Raw genomic sequence first — 22,784 nt, forward strand, 5'->3', positions numbered from 1 at the left:
TGCCATCCAGGACAGGACCTGCTCACACTGCTCATTTTCTAATAAAGGTATCCCGCGTGGACCCATTAATTGTGCGATGAATGTGGGGACGCCAGAAACGTGCCTCTCTCCTAATCGCGCAGCAGTCGGCTGCGACACACCTGGATCAGGAGCTCGGCCTGTGCCCACACCCTCACTTGGGCCTACGCGTCCTCGGCCGCGTCCACGTCCTCTAGCCCTACCCCTACCCCTACCCCTCAGCATGCTGTATTACCAGTGATTTCACAGCCAGGAAATAAATTGGCGCAAGCCTGCAGGCCAAATAGAATTTTTTCCCTGCTTTTTACAAGGAACACCCACACTGCGTGTATTCAATGAATACTAAGTTTAATAACTGTGTTGTGGCCCTGCCAATTTGTCCCAGAACTGCAGTGATGCAAAGTAATTCGCTACCTACAGCAGATCAGGGATTTCCCATGCAGGAAAAAAATTGCCGCACGCCTGCGGTAAAACGTAGCTGACTGCGTCTGATTTTTTCTGAACGTTCAGCGCACAGCACACACGTACACAGAGCCCTGAGTACTGTCAGAGGCAGGCCAAATAGAATTTTTTCCCTGCTTTTTACAAGGAACACCCACACTGCGTGTATTCAATGAATAATGTATGTCTTCTGGCCCTGCCTACACAATTCTATCCCTGTAGTATTAATGCCGGGTGCAATGCTCTGCACAGCCGGTTTTGAGAAAAAAGAAAAAAAATGCAACACTGCTAACAGCAGCCTGGACAGTACTGCACACGGATAGATGTGGCCCTAGAAAGGACCGTTGGGGTTCTTGATGCCTACACTAACTCCTAACACTCTCCCTGCCTAACCCCCACTTCTGTCCCTATTGCAGGGCGCAATGCTCTGCAGATCCAATTTTGGAAAAAAAAAAATAAAATACTGTGCTAACACAGTACTGCACACTAGTAGATGTGGCCCTAAGAAGGACCGTTGGGGTTCTTGAAGCCTACACTAACTACTAACGCTCTCCCTACAGCAGCTCCAGCACGATAGTACTTTCCCTCAGGTAAGTCACAAGGCATGTGTGGCGAGCCGCGGGAGGGGCCGATTTATATACTCGGGTGACACCTGATCTCCCCAGCCACTCACAGCAGGGGGGTGGTATAGGGCTTGAACGTCACAGGGGGAAGTTGTAATGCCTTCCCTGTCTTTCAATTGGCCAGAAAAGCGCGCTAACGTCTCAGAGAGGAAACTGAAAGTAACCTGAACACCGCGTGGTACTCGTTACGAGTAACGAGCATCCCGAACACCCTAATATTCGCACGAATATCAAGCTCGGACGAGTACGTTCGCTCATCTCTAGTGTTGACTTATAAATGCTTTTTAACTTCCATTTAGAACAATCTGCCCTGAATTTCTGTACTGAGTCAAATCTGACTGTAATAATGGAATCCTATAAATATAATTAAAATGCTATTCCAGAAACCCCCATAGGCTGTACGCATAGATTCAGCATTGCTCACTGATGGTGATCACATATTGTATTTCCAAATGTATTCACATAAGCTGCATGCTTATCTATCATTCCACAATGCCATGTACTACATCATTCCTTTATCTGGGTGGGATCAGTGTTCGGCTCCTATGAGATTCCTGACCCATGAATGGTATAGCAGAAGTAGTGTTACATAGACAGGATGTTCCTCATTGCATGGATATTCTGAATACAGTAATTCCAGTTATTGTGTTGGGAAATATCTACAGTATGTAGGAGATAATACTTTTTTTTTTTCATCAAGGAAGATTTCCCATTCGGTTTGCACATAAATGTTTTAATTTATTTTTGAAAGGAATCGGTCAACACAAACTCAGTGACTGCCCGGACCTTGGACAAAACTTCAGAATATTTTGTTACCTTATCTAAAGAAACAGACAGACTATATATGATTGTGAGTAACTGTTCTCTTTCCAAACTTCACTTACGAACTTAATGGAAATGCACTGCATCAGTTTTCATTCGCAGATGTCATAAAGACACAAATGACATATATAGTAGTATATACGGTGACCGTAAAAAAATTCTATAGATTTCTTGGGCTGTTCCTATTTCCAGTCACATTATAAGGTAGTAATAGAGAGACGTTGTGGCAGAATTTCCTTTATTTAGACATGTAATGCAGGTCAGAACCTTAAAGCGACCCTCTAGTTTCAGGATAAAATCCCGTTCTGGGATTGGAAAGGGAGGAGGTTATATTACTTGTAGTTGTTCTTCTTTGCTTTCTCTAAGATGGCCAACACAATCTTCAGACTACCTAACTCCCACAGTGCATTGGTAGTGTTAAACTACTGATGCACTATACCTGCTCTCTGATTGGCCAGAGCTGCTCACGTTATCAGCACTGACCAATCAGGGAGCAGGGCACAGTGTGCATTAGGTATGTACATAACTGCTGCAGCTATATTGGACAACACAGAACTGGCGGATCTAAGGAGCGGCAGAGAAGAACAACTGCAGTTAATACACCTCACTACTCCTCGTTTCCTAGGGCAGAAGTTTGTGCCCAAATCAAAAGTTCTTTTTAATTTTCTTTTTGAGGGCAACTCAACAAGATTTTTATGAGACCTAAGGTATAACAATAACACACCGTCTAATATAGTAACTTTACAAATTCTATTCCATTCTGCCACCCGTTGCTCTTCTGTGCTCTTCACTTGCCCTTGTGTTCCTCCTACATGATGACCTTTCTTTCATAGCATTCATGTGAGCATGTGTATTTTGGTCTGAAGGTTTGTTTATTGCATGTTGAGGTGATTATATTATTCTAGTTTACATTCAGATAAACTATCTTACCTTTGATTGTTCCTTTTTGAAAGATGACACAGGTAACAGAACATGGATACAACGTGCACAATTCCACACTTAGCACTCTGAACAAGAGCCAAGAGCTAATGGGATTCATTAACAAAATACAAACGGCTGTTAAAGGTAACTTAAAAAGTCCTCTACTTTACATTTCAGGGAAAGAACGCATGGTGCAGCACTGAAGGGACCACGATGTGGCTGAAAGCAGTGTTGGCATGTGGCCGCTGCTGTGTTTGAATTCATTTACTAGTGGCCACTAGAACCTGGTGTGGCACAGAGTGTTACGGCAGCAGAATGCAGTACTAAGCTCACACTCACAACCTGAAGGTTGCAGGTTCAATCTCCACTTGGTTCAGGTAGCCAGCTCAAGGTTTACTCAGCCTCCCATCCTTCTTCAGTAAAATGGGTACCCAGCTTGCTGGGGGGTAAAAGAGGACTTGGGAAGGCAATGGCAAACAGCCCCACAAAAACAATCTGCCAAGAAAATGTCACCATAAGAGTCAGTCAAGACTCAGAGTTTACAGCAGGGAACTTTACCACTACTTGTGGCCACATGATTTTGCCAAAAGCAAACTGTTTTACCTGCAAAATGGCACAGTTGCAGTCAACCACATAGTTTTGCTGGTGGAATATTTGGTTTCCTGCAAAATAATGAGTCCATAAACCAAGACCTTTTCACAGTAACAGACTAAAATATAAATTCTTTATTAGGGGTATATTAAAAAACATAAATGGGCTAACACACAAACAAAAAAAATATATAAACCAAAAAAGTCAGTTATTTTTTGGTATATCACTGGCCTCCACTCAAAGACCGGATATGTGTGTGGGGCCAGATAGCAGATCAGTGCTACAGGTAAGTGATAGAAAGAACTTAGTCACTTCCAAAACTGGTAAAGATCATGCAGCATCAAGATTTGGAGGTAAGATGCTCCTCCAACTTGATATTGAGATGCTGCAGTGATCCACCAGAGTGATTGCTGTCTTAGACAGTATCCAACATAGGGACGTGTCAGTATCTCAAACTCTTTGGCATCAATCACGGGCAAAGAGAAAGAGTTTTCCCTATAATAAGGATTTTTCACAATCGGACACTCATAGTCAGAGTGTTAGAATGAATTGTGCTCGACGCGTTTCCCCACAATGGAAAATTGTGGTTCATCAGGAGCTCAGATGGATTCGACAGGCATTCGTATAGCACTGTTTGTAGTAATGAATTAGCAAACGATTTTTAAAAAAAAAAAAGTCAGATGGTACAGATAGTGCAGTGACTTAGAGGCAATCTGTATGATTGCTCAGTATCTCAGATGCATAGAAGCAAAATTGCGTATTCAGGCATCAACTAAAGAAATACACGTGCACTCCCAGCATTAGTATGCAGAGTATGGTCTCTATGCTTGATCTTAGTTGATGGGAGCTTATCAGTAGGAGGTCTGAGAGATATTGGCTCAATATATTATGAAAACTGCAGCCAAAGTATAGGCTCCCTGGGTAACAGAGAGCTATAAAGCTGAAAATCTGGATGGAGCATCAGCTTGGCAGTTTAAATAATAGCCCAGTGTCATCAGGACTGTCTCGTCTAGATGATATAACGGAGATAAGAGGAGGATGTTAGGTATATAGGAAGGTGGTCACCATATGAGTGTGGCCGCCTCTATAACCAAAATAGACTTCAGACCCAGGCTGAAGCTATAGGCTTAATTTTAAATAGTATAAAGAGCCTCCCTGCATGCTACCAGATATAGAGCAGCAGCAGGTTTCTCTGATCTACTCCTTCCTACAGAAGATAGCTGTTATGCCTATGCATCAAAAAGTCAAAAAGCACCAAAAATAAATAAATAAATAAAGAGGTAAAGCCTGTGGCTCTGATGGTGAGCCACAGGGGTAATGCAGGAGTGTATGTGTCAGCCTCTCATATACTGATTACTGGACCGCCTTGATGGGAGGAGAGTAATAAGTGAGCCAATCAGCGGCTCACAAAAATAAAGGGGACCCAACTATGCAAATATCCATGCTGCAGCTCTAATCAGAGTGTTTAAGATGAGAATCCACAGTTGCAACATGCTTATCAGCATATTGCCGGCAAGGGGGTTAGGTAGACCAGTGCATAGCGGTGTCTGATCGCTCACCGCTATGCCAGATTATTCAGAAATTATGCTAGTAGCTCCTACCAGCATAGGAGGCTACTGCACATGTGTGTGATGTCATCACATGGTCACATGATCGCCAGAATGGTCACATGATCGCCAGAATGGTCACATGACCGCCAGGAAGGTCCTGGTGGCAACAGAGATGGAATGCAAGCCCTATATGAACCGGAGGGCAACCACAGCGACCTGAGCCAGTATTAAAAATTTAGAGCTGCTGAATAAAGGTGTATTTGCAATGTCTGTACTTTCCTTTATATATTATTGTTTGTAAAGGACAATTATAGATGGTACCCATTATGAAGATGTTCTTTCAGGTAAATATACACATCCAGTAGTATATAATGGTACTCAAATGCAGAATAAATATGATGCCACACAAATAAATGTTTAGATGATCTAATATCAAATATGTACACCATAATAGGAAATACAGGCTGAAGGAGAACATGGAACGGTCTATTCGGAGGAGAACATATTAATAGATCTTATCCGGGGAAAAAAGCACAAATGCTGTTTGAATTAAACCAGGAAACAATTAAAGCATAGACTTTCATTGAGGCCAAGTGGATTCAGACTGTTCATACGAAAAATCCATGCCGCTTCTTTTTGTAACAGCCGCTGGTCCACATTGCCCCTTCTCCCATGTGTGCGTAACAATTCTATGCCTTGAAATTTTAGCGTATTTGCATCACCATTATGCGTTGACCAAATATGGTCCGCTAAAGGTGTAGATTCTCGTCTTTCTATGTTTCCTATGTGGCCAAGTATCCTGCGCCGGAACTGCTGTATCGTCTTCCCTATGTAGTTTTTTGGGCAGGGGCAGGTGGCCATGTAAATGATATTACGAGTCTTGCAGTTAATAAAGTCTTGGCACTGGAAAGTCTGGTTGGAAACAGCACACGTGAAAGAATTAGCTTTTAGAATGAAGGGGCAAGCGGCACAGGTATGGCATGGAAAAGTGCCTACTGGTCTATTTTGACCTAACCAGGTCAGTCTGGATTCGTCAGGATGTAAATGACTTTTGACGAGATGATCTTTTAAATTGTGGCCTCGTCTGTAAGTAATGCATGGTTTCATAGGTATGTGATCTCTGATATCCGGATCATTTTTGAGAATGTCCCAGTAATGAGATAAAATCTCTCGTATCTGCACCGAAGCTGTATCAAAGGTGCCTATCACTCGTGGAGAATGTTCAACAGCCCGTACTCGTGGTGTTAGTAATGTAGTGCGAGGCTGTTGAGATGCATATTGATAGGCTTTCATGACTACGTCCTCAGGGTACCCCCTTGTTGTAAAGCGTTTCATTAGTTTTTTACTTTCTTGGAAGAAGGAAGCTTCATCTGAACAATTACGGCGTAGACGAAGGAACTGGCCCTTAGGAATACCGCGTTTCAAGGGTGTAGGATGGTAACTCTGCCAGCCCAATAGACTATTGGTAGCAGTCTGCTTCCGGTGCAAAGTTGACGAGATGGTGCCATCCTCGTTCTTAGAGATCCAAAGATCAAGGAAGGGTAATGATGTCGGGTGGATGTCACTAGTGACACGTAGGTTTAAAGTGTTCACATTTAGTGCATCCACGAAGGTCTCCAAGGATGAGGGAGTCCCCTTCCATAGAACGAGGATGTCGTCTATATAGCGTAACCAGAGGATGATATTGTCGGACCAGAGTGGATTATTGTAAATGACCCTTTCCTCCCACCAGCCCAGGTACAGATTAGCATAAGATGGGGCACATGGCGTCCCCATCGCTGTACCCCTGAGCTGGTGGAAGTACTCGGAGTCAAACACAAAATAATTGTGCTTCAAGATGAATTCCAGTAGGTCAACGACACACTGGTTGTGGCTATTGTAATGTGCACCCCTTTGTTGGAGAAAGGAAGACACTGCTGTCAAACCGCCGTCATGAGGGATGGAGCTGTACAATGCTTCGATGTCTAGTGATGCTAAGATGACATCGGGTTCGATTGTAATGCCATCAAGAATACGCAGGACGTCCATCGTATCTCTAACATACGATCTCAATGAGAGAACGTATGGGCGCAAGATCTTATCAATGTAAATGCTAACATTCTGGGTGAGATTGTTTACCCCCGATACGATAGGACGTCCCTTGATAGGGTTAGTACCCTTATGCACCTTTGGCAGTGCATAAAACGTAGCGATGGTTGGAGTTGGAGGGTACATGAAGCGGTATTCATTAGTATCAATATTCCCAGCAGCCAGTTCCCGTTGTAAAAGATCACGCAGTAGGACCAAAAATGAATTTGTTGGGTCACATGAGAGAGTACCATAGGTGGAGGGATCATTCAAAAGTCGGCGGCACATGTCAATATATTGTGATCTATTAAGAATCACAATATTGCCGCCTTTATCAGCTGGCTTTATAATAATCGCAGAATTTTTTTCGAGATTTTTGAGTGCCTTAGTTTCCCCTTGTGTCAGATTGGAATGTGGACCTAAAGAGGTTTTCAAGGTTTTAAGATCGTTTTTTACCAATCTCTTGAAGATGTCTATTTCCGGACTATGCAGTGCCGGGGGATTGTATCTACAGGAAGGTTTAAGGTCCGTAAAAGGACCCATGCCTTCAATTCTCATATTCTCATTCTCGAGATCCTGCAGAATCTGAAGGCCCTGAAGATCTGCCAAATCCAGGCCCATTGCTCTGAGTCGTTCTTTATCTTTGATGGCAAAAAATTTTTTCCATCTTAGTTTGCGGGTGAAGAGGGAGATGTCCTTCGTCCACACGAACGGGTTAAAACGGGTCGTGGGGACGAAGGACAGCCCCCTCTCCAACAGGCCCAGCTCCTGTGATGTAAGATTATAATCAGACAAGTTGACAACTTGCAACTTGTCTTCAATGGGAATTAGGTCCGTCTCAGATATGGGTAACATGTTCGAGTCCGTTCCTGTGCAGTCTCTATGGTCCGGATGAGAGGTTGGGGGAAGAAGCAGAGTAGAGGATGTCAGGGGGGGGGGCCGGCCCTTCACGTCTCCCCCTCAAAAAATATTGGGAGATGGGAGGCTCTGCAAAAACCGTTTCCTGCGGTTTTCGACCGCGACCTTTATTGCGAGGTTGGAAACGTGTTTTGAAACGACGTGATGTAGAACGACTAGAAGGAAGTGACTCGCTCTCTGAGAAATCTGAAGAGCTAAATTCAGTTTCAGATCTGCCTACGGTGTTGGTATAGGCTCGATTATCCTTGAAGTCAAGGAGATCTCGACTGAACTGTGTATGTTTACGATCTTTAATTTGGATCGTAAATTTTTCAATATTCAGATGTAAAGTTTTTTCTTTTGTTAAATACTCAGGATCTGCGCTAAAAGTTTTTGCTCTTTCTATATGTTCTTCTAGTTTTTTCTGGTTTGTTTCAAGTGTAGATTTTTCTTCATCTAATAAAAGATTGATAAGCCTTAGAGATGCTAGAGTAGATTCATCTTCCCATTTTTTGAGGAATGTAGGATTTTGGAGACGTTTGGGTGGTAAAATCGGGTTTCGTAGGCCCCTGGGGACAATACGATGCTCAATATATTTCTGTAGACCCTGTACCTCCCACCAATTTCTTATATATTCGCGATATGAAAATGTGAGATCTTTGAAACACTTTTCAATGGAATGATTCTGGTATGTGGACCTAAATTCACCCTCCGAAAAGACCGCACCAGCCTCAGACAGCCACTGAGACGTATTGAGATCCTTAGAAAGGAAGCCCGCCATCAAACTAGAGAACTAATCACTGGGACGGAAAAAGTCTATATAACTACAGGTAAGCCCTTTTCACAGTAACAGACTAAAATATAAATTCTTTATTAGGGGTATATTAAAAAACATAAATGGGCTAACACACAAACAAAAAAAATATATAAACCAAAAAAGTCAGTTATTTTTTGGTATATCACTGGCCTCCACTCAAAGACCGGATATGTGTGTGGGGCCAGATAGCAGATCAGTGCTACAGGTAAGTGATAGAAAGAACTTAGTCACTTCCAAAACTGGTAAAGATCATGCAGCATCAAGATTTGGAGGTAAGATGCTCCTCCAACTTGATATTGAGATGCTGCAGTGATCCACCAGAGTGATTGCTGTCTTAGACAGTATCCAACATAGGGACGTGTCAGTATCTCAAACTCTTTGGCATCAATCACGGGCAAAGAGAAAGAGTTTTCCCTATAATAAGGATTTTTCACAATCGGACACTCATAGTCAGAGTGTTAGAATGAATTGTGCTCGACGCGTTTCCCCACAATGGAAAATTGTGGTTCATCAGGAGCTCAGATGGATTCGACAGGCATTCGTATAGCACTGTTTGTAGTAATGAATTAGCAAACGATTTAAAAAAAAAAAAAAGTCAGATGGTACAGATAGTGCAGTGACTTAGAGGCAATCTGTATGATTGCTCAGTATCTCAGATGCATAGAAACAAAATTGCGTATTCAGGCATCAACTAAAGAAATACACGTGCACTCCCAGCATTAGTATGCAGAGTATGGTCTCTATGCTTGATAAACCAAGACCCGACTTTTTGTTTTCTATACAATTGCTGTCTATTAGAAATCTATAACGCTTTGATTTTTTTTTCTCTTGGATTTCAATGCTGGCTAATTTGCCCATTTTATGTGACACAATTTCCCTGATGTAAATAAAAGGAGATTGACATCAGGAGCTTGATTAAAGTATTTAACTCTCTATTGTCTTATATGTAAGAAATACGGCTCCTTAATAGAAAATTCTCCTGTCTATGCCAGTAAAGCAAACTTTTACAACTCTGCTAATCTTTATGTGTAGAATCAAATCTTATTGCCTGGTCACTTAAAACAAGCCCTATTGACTGCTGGAGTGATATATAATGGTGTCTAAAGTATACCGCATGCCATGATTTAAGAAAGAAAATCTTTATTTGGACAGCTGACAGTACTTTTACCAGTTTTCTTGTTTTTAGATATTTCTTCAACTCTACTCTTGACTCTATGAAGAGTTCTGTAGAATAATGACATGTATTTCATTATGCATTAACCCTCTCCCTGCCAATTGCACACTTCATACGTTCTGCCAGGGAGGCCTATTAATTTGCATAGGACAGTCAAGAAGAAGTTAACTTCAAATTATAGTAGCTATTATGTATTACAGCTCATTTTTATTCTTTTTCTGGACTTTTTTCAGTTCTTATAGAAGTAGCAGAAAGTTTAAACAAGACAATTGGCAGTGATATCCGGCTATCCGACAGCACTATGCGTGATTATCAGGAGGACGTTTCATCTAAGCTTGAATCAATGAGCACGAACGACTTCGATGATCTTTACCAAAATGCTACTAAAAGCCTTAAGTAAGTATATTTATCTGCACTGTATTATCATACAGAAAACACATTGAACTCCGTCATATAATAAGTCCCATTAGTTACTGTTTTCTTAGAGGATTAGTTTCTGTAAACCCAAACAGATAGAAGCTTCAAGATGTTAAGCTTTAATTAAAATAACCCATTAAATTATCAGATGTGTTTTTTTATTCTCCACCTGAAGAACACACGAGACTCTTTGGCCCAATTAAGCCAGCCAATTCCTTGGAAATTGTCTCAGACATGGCTGCCAACCTGAATTTATCTCATTCCGGACAACTTATTAAAAAATCACAGACAGACAATGTTTTTTATGGACAAATTGGAAAACATATTGAATGAAAAAGATTATAAATAGAGATGAGCGGGCATTGCCTTTATCGAGTACCTGCCCGCTCCAGATGAAAGGTTCGGGTGCCGGCGCGGGGGAGCGGTAAGTAGCGGCTGTCAGCAGGGGGAGCTGGGGGGAGAGAGTGAGAGAGAGAGATCTCCCTCCGTCCCTCCCCACTCTCTTCCCCGCAGCTCCCTGCCCGCCGCCGGCACCCGAACCTTCAGTCTCGAGCGGGCAGGTACTCACTAAAGGCAATGCTCGCTCGAGCAATTAACTTTAGCGAGTATACTCGCTCATCTCTAATTATAAATAATAAATGTTTGTAGGTCAGAAACTGATATGAACTCATTACCAGCATTTACTGTGAGCTGGAAAATGATGATATTTAGGCCTTTTTCACACGAGGTTTGCGACTTTGGGCCAGATGAAAATCACATGGGTAGGATAAAGCCCCGACCAAGTTGCGGATAAATCTCGCGTTTTTTTGCCCAGGTATATACGCTGCCGGAATTCCTCTGGTCAGGAGAAATCTTCAAAAATCCTTCTACTGGCTCAATAGAACCAGCTGACATGGTTTAGCAGCACTAGCCATTGCTGAACTCCCTCCCCCTCCCTTTGCCAGCTGATCCCATAGAAGCCTATGGGAGTCACCAGCTGATTGCAGCCGAAAGATAGGGAAAGTCCTATCCTTTACGGGCTCGGCAAAACATCGGCCGGCATATTTGGCCGCCAATGTGCTATCTTCGCAGACCGGGCTAAAAATCACCCATGTGATTGAATATATTGGAATCCAATGCTTTACATGGTCGCGATTTTTTATCGCAGCTAAATTAGCCACGTAAAACCCCTCCCGTGAATAAGGCCTTACAGTCATAATAACTTGCTGAAGTCCCAACAGCCTCAAAAAAAATCTTGGTTGCATTTATTGTTTCTCACAGACACTGGGAAAAAGTGCCTTATTTTTAAGGACTGTCAAGGAGTTTCTGGATGGTTGGCAACCCTGATCTTAGGTTGCTGAGTGAAGTCTATGCAAGGTCACTCTTCTTCAGTCAGCCTGGTAGCTTGCAAATATCTCTCAGAAGGATGAAGGAATATTTTGTTATTCTCCTATCTTCTCAGATGCATTTGTATGTATTCTATAAATGTGATGAGACTGCCTTAAATAATGCTTTCCAGGATTTTTAGTTGGTTGCCTATCTTTAGAATTGGCTATCTGTTTATAGAAATGTGATCAATAGGACATAGAAACAGGGGCACTGGTACTACAGCTCAGCCATGCTCACCCGTTCACTTAAATGGGCTGAGCTGCAATAGCAGACACACTCTTGTGGACATTATTGTGCTGGAGTCTACGGTAAAGGGGTGAACACCAATGCCTCTTTGTTCTACTGTTCAGGGAGGTTGCCAATGACCAGACACCCATCGATTTTAAATTGATTCAAGGCTAATTCAAGTTTTCTTTGATCATAGTCTCTTTCCAACTATCAGAGTCATACTTTTCAAGCAAATTAAATGAATCTGCTTAAAGGACAAAACCTATCCTCACCGATCCAGAAAATAGGGGTTCAGTTTTTCCCTGTCCTCTTCATTTCCTTGTTGCTTCTTATATCTCACTGAATGGAGGGCAGGTTGAGCTTGAGCAGCCGCTGCTCCATACCTTTTAATTGGGCTGATGGAAATAGCTTTGTATTTGGTTATCTTTGGCAATCCCATTGAAAATGAATGGATCAGCAGTGGATGGGTTTTGGTTCGGGGGTTTGTCCCCTGGCCGGAATACCCCTTTATAGGATTGATGTTGACTTTATCTTTCATGAATGTTGTACCATTGGGTTTTAAACTATAACATTAAAGGACCTAACAGATTTCTAATCCATATCCAAATGCTTATCTACATATACCATAGGTATACCATAAGTATTTGACAGGTAGAGGTAATCAAATTGGAAACTCAATGGAGATTTGCCTGCAAATGAATGTGGTTCTTTATAAATTAGTTATCTCTCATTTGGGGGGGTTGTCCGGGGGGTGGCTTGCGCTGGTCTAGTTCGGGTCCGGCAGTGCTGGTACGTTCACTTCGGGCCTGGTTCTGGCACTGAGTCATGCGGTATGGACCTCTCATTGTCAATAAGATCATTGCAGGTGCTCGTTGACTGACTAATTTTAATAACTAATCCAACAACAGCCATAACAGAGAAAAGGGCTCGCTTGGTTGCTGAAGTTAGTCGATTGGCCAGCCGCACCAATGACGTCACCGGCAGTGGTGGGTCCGTGGCGCGTGGTCTGGTGTGAGAGGCAGGCTGGGGGTTAGGGTGCTGGCGCTGCTGGAATGGGACTGCATCGGGGTGGGTATCTCTCTCTGGATAGCCCCTTCAAGATGTACAATACCTGTCTCATTCCTAAAGCAATATTTTAGGTATATTATTAAGTGTATCGTCAAATTCAGCTTCATTTTTGGCCCATCTATGAAACTTTTAGATTATCCTTCTATGTGTGATCTATATGAACACCAGATAATTATATTCCTATGCCTCTAAAAAAAAAAAAAAAAAAAAGGAAAAAACCTTGGGTACTGTATGGTTGCCCATATACAAGTGCCTAGCTATGTCTGTTAGCAGTGTTCGGTGTGTAGTCCAAAAATAGTAAAAAAAAGTTGATCACACTTTATATGACAAAAGTACTGAACATTTATTTAGCAGTTTTTTTACTTGTTCTATTCTTGCCTCCACAGAGACTGTGAAGACGTATTGTTCAGAGTTCAGAATATGTTTGAGAAGCCACAAAAAGACTTGCTGAAGTTAATGAAAAGTCTTGAGAACACATTAGAACAACACAACAACAGTCTACTTGCAGCTAAAGACTTCATTCAAGAATCTGCTTCAAAAACCAATAGCACCAAGAACCTGTTGATTCCCATCCAAAAGAATCTTGAAGAGTTTTATGTACGTTATTTGTTGGGTTTTTTTCTTATTTGTAAGTTTGTGATGCATTTAATAATGTATGTGATGAATGGTGTGATGTCCATCTCCAGGTAAAAAAGCTAACTCTCCAGGAAAACAAGAATCACTCCGTAATGTTAATTGAAGAAGGACTTGGCCTGGTCGATGAGGCAGTTCTTCTAGCAGAAGACACCATAAATGCAACTTCGGTATGTCTCACATTGTAATCCATTAAAGTCATATGAGTGGGATTATTTAGGTTATGTCATATATGCCCTTACATTTCTGCTGATGCAATCACTCATGTAAAAAAAAAAACATCCCGATATAATGTGTTTTGTTTCAGGCTCTGGAGATGCACCAGGAAATGTTCATCATGTGGAATACCAAGCTGAGACACCATGTGGATGAACTTGTGATGCAAATGTCCAGGCGAGATGTCCTTGATTTGGTCTATAAAGCTGAAGATCATGCAACTAGTTTGCAGAGTCTTGCTGACTCTCTAAACAGGTATACGTTCTGCTATAAACGGTTAGGCTAAATTGTCCCAACACCTGCATTGCTGGACTGGTACGTCACTACATTCTTCTCTATAAATCAGGGAGTCTGAGATGATATTTCATTACATTTCTGAGTGAGCAAATCTGAATCTATGAATAATTTGATAATAGGCATTAGATGTGTAAGCGCCATAATCTGCATGAACACAATCCTCGTGTCCAGGTAAAAGTGTACCAAAATGATCAGGTATCTCTTCAGGTGGCAGTTGGCTCTTCAGGTGGCAGTTTGCTCTAAAGTCACAATTATCTCTAAATAGGCAGTTAACTTCTCAGCTGGCAGTTGGCTCTACCGTTGCAGTTGTTTCTAAAGTAGCATCTAACTCTTGTTTAGATGGTAGTTGTCTCTAAAATGGCAGTTGGCTCTTCAGGTGTTAATTTACTTTAAAGTTGTAGTTGGCTACTCAGATGGCAGTTGTCTCTCAAGTAGAAAGCATCTCCGAAATGGCAGATGGTTCTTCTGGTGGCATTTGGCTCCAAAATGGCAGTTGGCTATTCAGGTGTCATTTGACTAATCAGGTAGCAGTTGTCCCTTTAGGTGGCAGTTGGCTCTTCTGGTGTCAGTTGGCTCTTGTGGTGGTAGTTGGCAGTTGACATACATATTTTATTCATTTTCTCGGAAATTGGATAAATATTTAAACGCAGTAATAGATACTAATAGACTCCCTTGTTAAAAGTCTTTTTAACAAGGAAGTCTATTAGTATCGGATATTGGATGGAAGGCATCCATTGAGGTCCACACAAAAGGTAAAGTAGCAGCAGCACTCAGTTGTAAACCACCGTCAGGTGTGAGGCGTGGATCACAAGCTTCACTGATCCCCACTCCTGGGATCCTGTTATCAAATCGTTGTAGAGAAAAGGAGCAGCACCACAGGCTTCCAAAAAGTGGTTGTCTTTATTAATCCATAAAGACAACCACTTTTTGGAAGCCTGTGGTGCTTCTCCTTTTCTCTACGGCATCCATTGAGGTATCCATCGGATGTATACATTTTTATGCTGCTTGTTTAACATCTCGGACTATACATCTCGGGATATGTGTGGTTTAGAGACAAGTCAAGGAAAAACCCAACTCTAATATCATATTCTCCACATTTCACTCTACTGCATTACGTATCTCTGTATATAATTTCCAAATTGTTTTACATTTTTGCATTTTTGCATTGTTTCTACACTATGTACAAACTATGCACACTCCTGTAATAAATGTTTCTATATCGAAGAGGATACAATATTTCTTATATTTAAAGGGGTTGTCCGGCCATAAACATCATATCTCATTACTTCTGTTTGCCCATTTCCATGCACTTTGTAATGTACATTGTGCATGGAAAATGTTGCAAAAAGAAGTTATTCACTTACCTTTAGTAGTGCCCCCCCCCCCTGTGTTGCCCCTCGGTCGTCCCAGGTTACGACAAGAAATCGTCTGGATTTCTTGTCGGGCCGGCAGCAGCTCTCGTCGGCGTGGGAATGCGTCTCTTCCCCTCCGCGCATGCGCAGTCCTTCGTTCTTCCGCCGGGACCGCGCTCTTTCCCAAATCATTGCAGGGGACGTGCGCCGCCAGTCGGCGCATGCGCAGTACACTCACTTCCTGGTTTCAGATACCAGTGGAGTGAGTGTCTGCCTGCCGCTGGCATATTAGCACTTTCTGCTTAGGTTAAGCAGCGCTGCTGATTAGAGCCACCTGATTGGTGCACGCTGTGTAGTCACGTGGTGCCGAAGAGCCAATCAGGTGGCTCTAATCAGCAGCGCTGCTTAACCTAAGCAGAAAGTGCTAATATGCCTGCCGCTGCTGCTGGAAGAAGAGCCAAGAACACACCATCGGGAGCGCGCACGTCGGAGCATATACTGTGATGCACCATGGGAGAAGTCCCGCGGTGCACCATAGAAGAAGACCCCCGGCGCCATCTTTGAAGAGAATTTTTACAAAGAAGATAAAAAGCTAGTTCAGGTAAGCGGAAAGGGCTACTTAAATGGGGGTTTAGTGTGTATTTTATTCGCTTGTATTTGCAGGTTGTATCTCCAAAAAAAAAATTAACTTTATCTGGCGGACAACTCCTTTAAGCCAAATTTCCATGTTCTAGTTCTCTTTCAGGTATGAGGAATAATTCATTGAATGCCACTAATGCTGTGCAGGCTCATTCAGGTATCAAAAGTGTGATTGAACAGGCTGATGCAGTGGTGGAGCAGGCTAACTCCATGGTCACTGGGACTGTAAGTAACATTTCAAATTTATGAAGCATACACCTGCAAAAATGTTTTAAAATAAATCAATAGCTAGTTAAGTATACCTATATATATAGGGTTGAAGTCTCAAATATGTATGATATATGTCTGGGTCTATTTTAGTCAACACATTGCATATGCCATACTAGAACATACTAATGGAGATCCTCCACTTAGGATTTTCCTCTTGTAGCTCGAGCTGAGCTGAATTGACTATGACTGTCCTGTATGGAAGACTATCAACTTCTATTGGAAAAAAAATGTACAGATGTGTCCACCCTTACCTTGGCTTGAATTTTGTTAAGGATCTTGGGGATTTATGAAAACAGTGTAGCACACTGTGCTATGCTGCTTATGTAGCTCCCATTCACTTCAATGGAAGCTGCGGAAACAGTGTTGGACTAAGCACTTGGCTCTTTCTGTAAGCACCGATAGCCATGACAGCGGTTTCCCATCTCGGCTTTAAAAAAGCTGAGATAAGTATACTCCTTTAACCCTTTCCAATCCACTGTCTGACGTCTGAAGAAATTATGATTTAAGGCTGGACAGCTCAGATGTTGGAAGACGCCCGTCGGGGTTCTCTTACTGTGTATTGCCAGCCGTCTGCTGTCAGAGCCTATCCAACGTGTCACCTCATGCAGTACTGGCTTAGCCAGCAGATAGCGCTGTTGTATAACGGCAGAAAAAGAGTAAGCCCCTAGGAAAACCAGGATGCAAATTGGATTGGAAAGGGTTAAGGACTAAGTTGGGACAGGCACATCTGTATACCTATGGAGTTTTGTGACTGCAATGCATCTTATCCCAAGTTCAAGCAGTGCAACCATCCTACAATCAACTAGTCTGCGGGATACCTATAGTATAAACTACAATTACCCTTCATATGATATCTAAATTGATAAATTAGAACATATTTTTGTATTAATATGGTCACCATGCCCAGAAAAAATAATCTAGCCTCTAGGGGGCCAATAAAGTGGAATATTATAAAACTTTCTAGATTCTCAGAAAGACATTGATAATTAAATACAATTATGTATAATGGTGGAGTTATCTAAGATGTAGATATTTATCCCAAAATGAAATATGATAATTAGTTTTTTTTCCACTATTGGGTTTAAAAAAAGAAAATGGTTCTCTTGTGTTTTTATTTTTGTCTGACTCTACTTATGTTCGCCGACGAGAGATGACTTATTGTCATGTTACAAAATACAGGAAACATCCATTTTGCTCATTGCAGATGTATACATTATATGGCTATATTTAGAAGTAATTAAACCTGCCTTCTTGATAAGTGTTTGGATCCATTCTCTCCTTTCAGTTCTAGTCAGCAGGAAGGTAATTAATCTTTTATAAGGAGAACAACAACGTGAATCTACCGCACACTTTTGTTCCTAATTTCATTTTCCATGAAAAGAACATTTTTCTAAGCATTTCATATTTGTTTATTCTCTCTTCATTGAGCCTAGCCTTTAAAAGAAGTGAAACCATCCAATCTTGGTGAAACCATGCACTCAAAAGCGTTTGATCCCATAAATAATTATATGTGGTCTACGAAGGCAAAAATTTCATAAATTATTGTGAAAATGCATGACATTCCAGCGGGGATGTAGGGGGGGTCTTTGACTGGGGAAGCATTTTTTATACTAGCACATGGTACAAGTCATGGCACCTTTCAAAATAGTCTTATACATGAGCACTATTACACAATGTATCTCTTAAAGTTTGCAGAAGAGAAGGATTACTGGTGTGATGTGAAATATGCTGATTACTAATAACACGTTTTGTCCACCATTAATGTATTTTTTCCTGTACTTTCTCTGCAATACTGAGCCATGACTAAGTTGAACATTTTTCCAACTTTTCCAAAGGCTTCTGGACCAAAGGGATCTTTAGGTTCTGTATCTAAGAACTCTATAAATGTCAGCACCAAACTTCTAGATGACTCCAAAAATTTAAGTCAAAACACAGAAGGTACTTTTTGTATTATTGTGTTGCAAGTAAATATAAGATCTTGTTGTTTGTATATGTAGGTAGAAAGTTGTCTTGGTCTGTCTTTTCTAAACCAACTCCTTTATATCTTGTTTGAAGTCAGTCTTCCGTGTGGCTTACTGCATTCCTTTTTTTTTCTACTAGCCAAAAGTAGAATTTGAGGAGTATACAGACTGAATTTAATATGCTATTCTTCTTACCCATAGTCCAAACCGCAGTATATATGTGTTCACCTACTATGTGTTTTGGATAGGTGAAACAAAGATTTAATTAAAAAGTCTGCACAACCCTACAAGGAGAGGTATAATTCCTCCCAACATTGTGTCTTTTTCAGAGATCAAACCAGGAGTTTTTAAAACATTTATCAAAAAAATTGTATTGAGAGGGTAATTATGTGCTGCTGTTTGGACTACAGGAAAGAAGAAGAATATATGTATTAAATTCAGTCCTTCCTAAATGTCCTGCACAGAAGCACATATACATATGGGGATGTAATAAGTTAACTAAGTGGTGGGATGAAGCATAATTCAACACTGAACAACCAAACAGAGAATCTTCTCTACCAGAGAAATCCAATTGGTAATGCCTTATAAAGGCATTGGGTGTGCTCCAAAATACCACACAACATATGTTTTTGGCAAGAACTTGAACATGCTTTGCCTACAGTGTAGCTGGGGCTCTTGACAAGAGTCCGGATGCCTTGAGGAGGAGATGTAGCATCTTAAAGGGGTTGTCCCGAGGCAGCAAGTGGGTCTATACACTTCTGTATGGCCATAATAATGCACTTTGTAATGTACATTGTGCATTAATTATGAACCATACAGAAGTTATAAAAAGTTTTTTACTTACCTGCTCCGTTGCTGGCGTCCTCGTCTCCATGGTGCCGACTAATTTTCGCCCTCCGATGGCCAAATTAGCCGCGCTTGCGCAGTCCGGGTCTTCTCCTCTTCTCTATGGGGCTCCGTGTAGCTCCGTGTAGCTCCGCCCCGTCACGTGCCGATTCCAGCCAATCAGGAGGCTGGAATCGGCAATGGACCGCACAGAAGCCCTGCGGTCCATGAAGACAGAGGATCCCGGCGGCCATCTTCAGCAGGTGAGTATGAAGACGCCGGACCGCCGGGATTCAGGTAAGCGCTGTGCGGGTGGTTTTTTTAACCCCTGCATCGGGGTTGTCTCGCGCCGAACGGGGGGGGGGGGTTTAAAAAAAAAAAAAAACCGTTTCGGCGCGGGACATCTCCTTTAAATACCCCATAGCAGACTCTAATCCTCTCTTTTAGCTACCTGCTACAGTAGATTTTGGAGCCTGATTGACAAATAGAGCAATCGCACTGACAAGAATGGCCCTAACAAGAACTTCACTCTTATATCTTTCTAATATTGCCATGCCCTTCCAACATGTTTCTCTCACAGAGTATTCTGGATGTCTTTAGGGGAGAAAAAATTAATGCCATGAATTGCTCTCAGATAGAACCATTTGCTCACTATCTAAGAATATACCTTGGGATGAAGAGACCACTTATCTGAAATAAGTTGCTATCAACTGATCTACCCATACCTGCGGTTCTTCTTGAATATGAACTCCGGAGATATCTTCTGAATATGGTTATGCCCGGGTCACAACCTGAGACACTTCTCTTAGAAGGTGTCGGGGACCTTGTTACCCCTTGCTGGTTTATATAAATCACTGTTGTGGCATTGTCTGACTGGACTCTTGACTGCTCTGTGCTACAGAACGTGATGAAATTGGGGTAGAGCCATGGACACTGCTCTCAGCTCCCTGGCATTGGAGGACAGCACCCATTCTTCTGGAGACCTTGTGTTGCCATGCCCTCATCGTGAGCGCCTATCCTTTACTGGATGTGTCTGTAGTGAAGGCTGTCCACTGTGGGGGAACCTTACTTCTCCCATGATTTAGGTGCTTTCACTACAGAAGTGATTCTTTAGCCCATTATGATAGAGTGAACTTCAGCTATAGAGCCCATGGATTTTTTACCAAGTCAGAAATTGGGATGCCTGGTTTCAGGTTCTGCATTGACTTACTTGGGAAGGGGCTTTTCTTCAGGCAGTTCAGATCTAAAAGAAGATGGAACTGAGTTATAATGAACATATTGTTTTTGCCCCTGGCAACTGAAAGAGAGTTCCCTTTTTTATCCGAGAAGTTGATCATAAGCTTGGCTAATTTGTTCCAAAGAGCCTTCCTGGCTGAAACTCCTCTCTGGCTGTTTTTCGATGGATCATTCTCTGCCCAGGGTTTTAGCCATATTGCTCTCCAGCTAGCCGTAGACAGAATCTGGCAGGCAGATATCCCCATTCCTCAGCTTCTGATAGTGAGGGTGATCAATGAGTGGAACAGGTTACTACGAGAGGTGGTGAGTTCTCCTTCACTGGAAGTCTTCAAACAGAAGCTGAACAGACATCTGCCTGGGATGATTTAGTGATCCTGCATTGAGCAGGGGGTTGGACCTGATGACCGTGGAGGTCCATTCCAACTCTGCCATTCTATGATTCTTATCAATAACATACAGGGATTTAAATCTCTGAACAATAGTAGGTTGTTTTTCTGGATAAAGATATTTGTTCTTCATAAGACATAGCTGGCTCCTGATTTTAAAAGCAGATTGCTCTGATTAATTTCTCAATGTGGTCCATGAGGAATTTAGCCTTAGATGCTTCATCTTCACCTGAGAACGATACATCAGTCTCATCTATGACTCTGAAATCTTCAGTAAAATGAAAGGCCAAACTTCCTCTTGTTCTATTGCTACAAGAGGATGGCTGAAGATCCTCCCAGTATTCTCTAAAATAAGAGCAGAAAAAATCCTTCACTCAGGTCCTTTCATGGGAGACAGCCAGTGAAGATCTCCCAGATTCAGCAGTCAAGCTGTCTCCTTGAAAAAAGGGTGATATAAAATAGAAACGCATCTACAAACAGGAGTGGAAAATGCAACTCACAGTAGATACGGTTCTCAGAATCTTCTGGAAGAGGAAAAACACAATTCTGGCATGCTAAGTGACATCTCTTAGAAGAGAACTGACACCTAGAATTTCCAGATTACATATTAAATGTCTAAGGAGAAAACAATGCAGTAGTGAACAAACACAAAAGTATAACACAATACCAAACTCTGCAACCTGACAGAAAAACCCAACTTACTTGATGTGGATCTGGCACAGGTGCATAGACCATAAAGGATCAGACTCTAACTAGTCTATCCAGTAAAAAACAGCATATCTTGGTTGTAGAGAATAAATAAACCTCTGCAAAACTGGCAAGAAAAAAACCCAAAGCTAATATATCTAATTTAAAGCACGTTCAACAACACTTTTAGCAATCAATTACCCTAATAACACTAATGCCATAGAAGTGTTAGGTTCAAACAGCAAAATGTAGTTTTAAAGGGGTTTTCTGAGATTCTTTTGACTTTTTTCTTTTGATAACCTTTTCTTAGGACAGGCATCAATAGATGATCAGTGTGGATCCACTGCTCAAATCCCCACTGATCAGCTAATTACCAGTGCCACTGTCACTATGGGAAGCACAGAATGTACATTGCTTTGACCATAGCGCAGCGCCCCAGGTTGGTATTTCAAGTGCAGCTCTCATTGAATTGAATGAGCTGTGCCTGTAATACCAACCCAGATCGCTGCACTATGGGCAGTGCTGTCTTTCCATAGTGACAACGGCATTAGTAATCAGCTGAATGGCACGGAGCCGTGGACCCCGCCAATCATCTATGGATAACCTAAGTAGAAAAAAATCAGAAAGATCACAGATGACTTCTTTTAAATAAACGTTAAACTTTTTGTCCATAACAGAGTTGGCCACCGTGTTCCCCTTCAGCTACCCTAGCGGCTGGAATGTATTGCACATGCTTTGGCTGAAAAGACAACACAACAAAAATGCCCTACTACTTCTGTGCTTGCCCCTAATGATAACAGGAAAGCGGGGAGAAGCAGCTGAGATGACAGCTGAAAATTTAATGCACATGCTTCAAATTTTGGCAGACGTGCCAAGTTCCTAAAAGTAAGAGAGAAAGAAAACATGACAGGATAGCCAAAGCTTTTAAGGCTGATTGAAAATTAATACATGTATAGTGCAGAAGCCACTCCATAAACATGGATCTGTAAGAGTTTCCTTACATTAAAGGCACATACCTAAAAGAAAAGTAGACACAAGGAAGAAGCAGCCAACTACACAGAGCAATATAAAAACACAGTGAGGGACGAGCTAGACCCTTTTTTATAGGGTTGTACCTCCTGCCCAAAACACAGGGTGAGGGATAAATCACTATATCTATATGTGCTGATGTGCAGGATGTTCATTTAAAAAAAGCTTTGTGTCTCCTCTTGTAGGACCAAATGCTGGTGTAGGCAAAAAATTATGCATTCAGTAGGAGATTATGAGTCATAGACTTTTAC

General features: G+C 41.8%; 1 protein-coding gene across 1 annotated transcript in view; it reads left to right on the forward strand.

Moving 5' to 3' along the window:
- Window positions 1-22,784, forward strand: part of LAMA1 (laminin subunit alpha 1) — a 203,723-nt gene that overhangs the window by 138,065 nt on the left and 42,874 nt on the right. The window contains exons 34-41 of the mRNA XM_066579574.1: window positions 1,834-1,932; window positions 2,858-2,969; window positions 10,155-10,317; window positions 13,389-13,599; window positions 13,689-13,805; window positions 13,943-14,106; window positions 16,235-16,364; window positions 18,245-18,347. Coding sequence (XP_066435671.1) covers window positions 1,834-1,932; window positions 2,858-2,969; window positions 10,155-10,317; window positions 13,389-13,599; window positions 13,689-13,805; window positions 13,943-14,106; window positions 16,235-16,364; window positions 18,245-18,347 — 1,099 coding nt within the window. The remainder of the gene's footprint in view (window positions 1-1,833; window positions 1,933-2,857; window positions 2,970-10,154; window positions 10,318-13,388; window positions 13,600-13,688; window positions 13,806-13,942; window positions 14,107-16,234; window positions 16,365-18,244; window positions 18,348-22,784) is intronic.

Source organism: Eleutherodactylus coqui, chromosome 9 (genome assembly GCF_035609145.1).
Source record: "Eleutherodactylus coqui strain aEleCoq1 chromosome 9, aEleCoq1.hap1, whole genome shotgun sequence".
Lineage (NCBI taxonomy): Eukaryota > Metazoa > Chordata > Amphibia > Anura > Eleutherodactylidae > Eleutherodactylus > Eleutherodactylus coqui.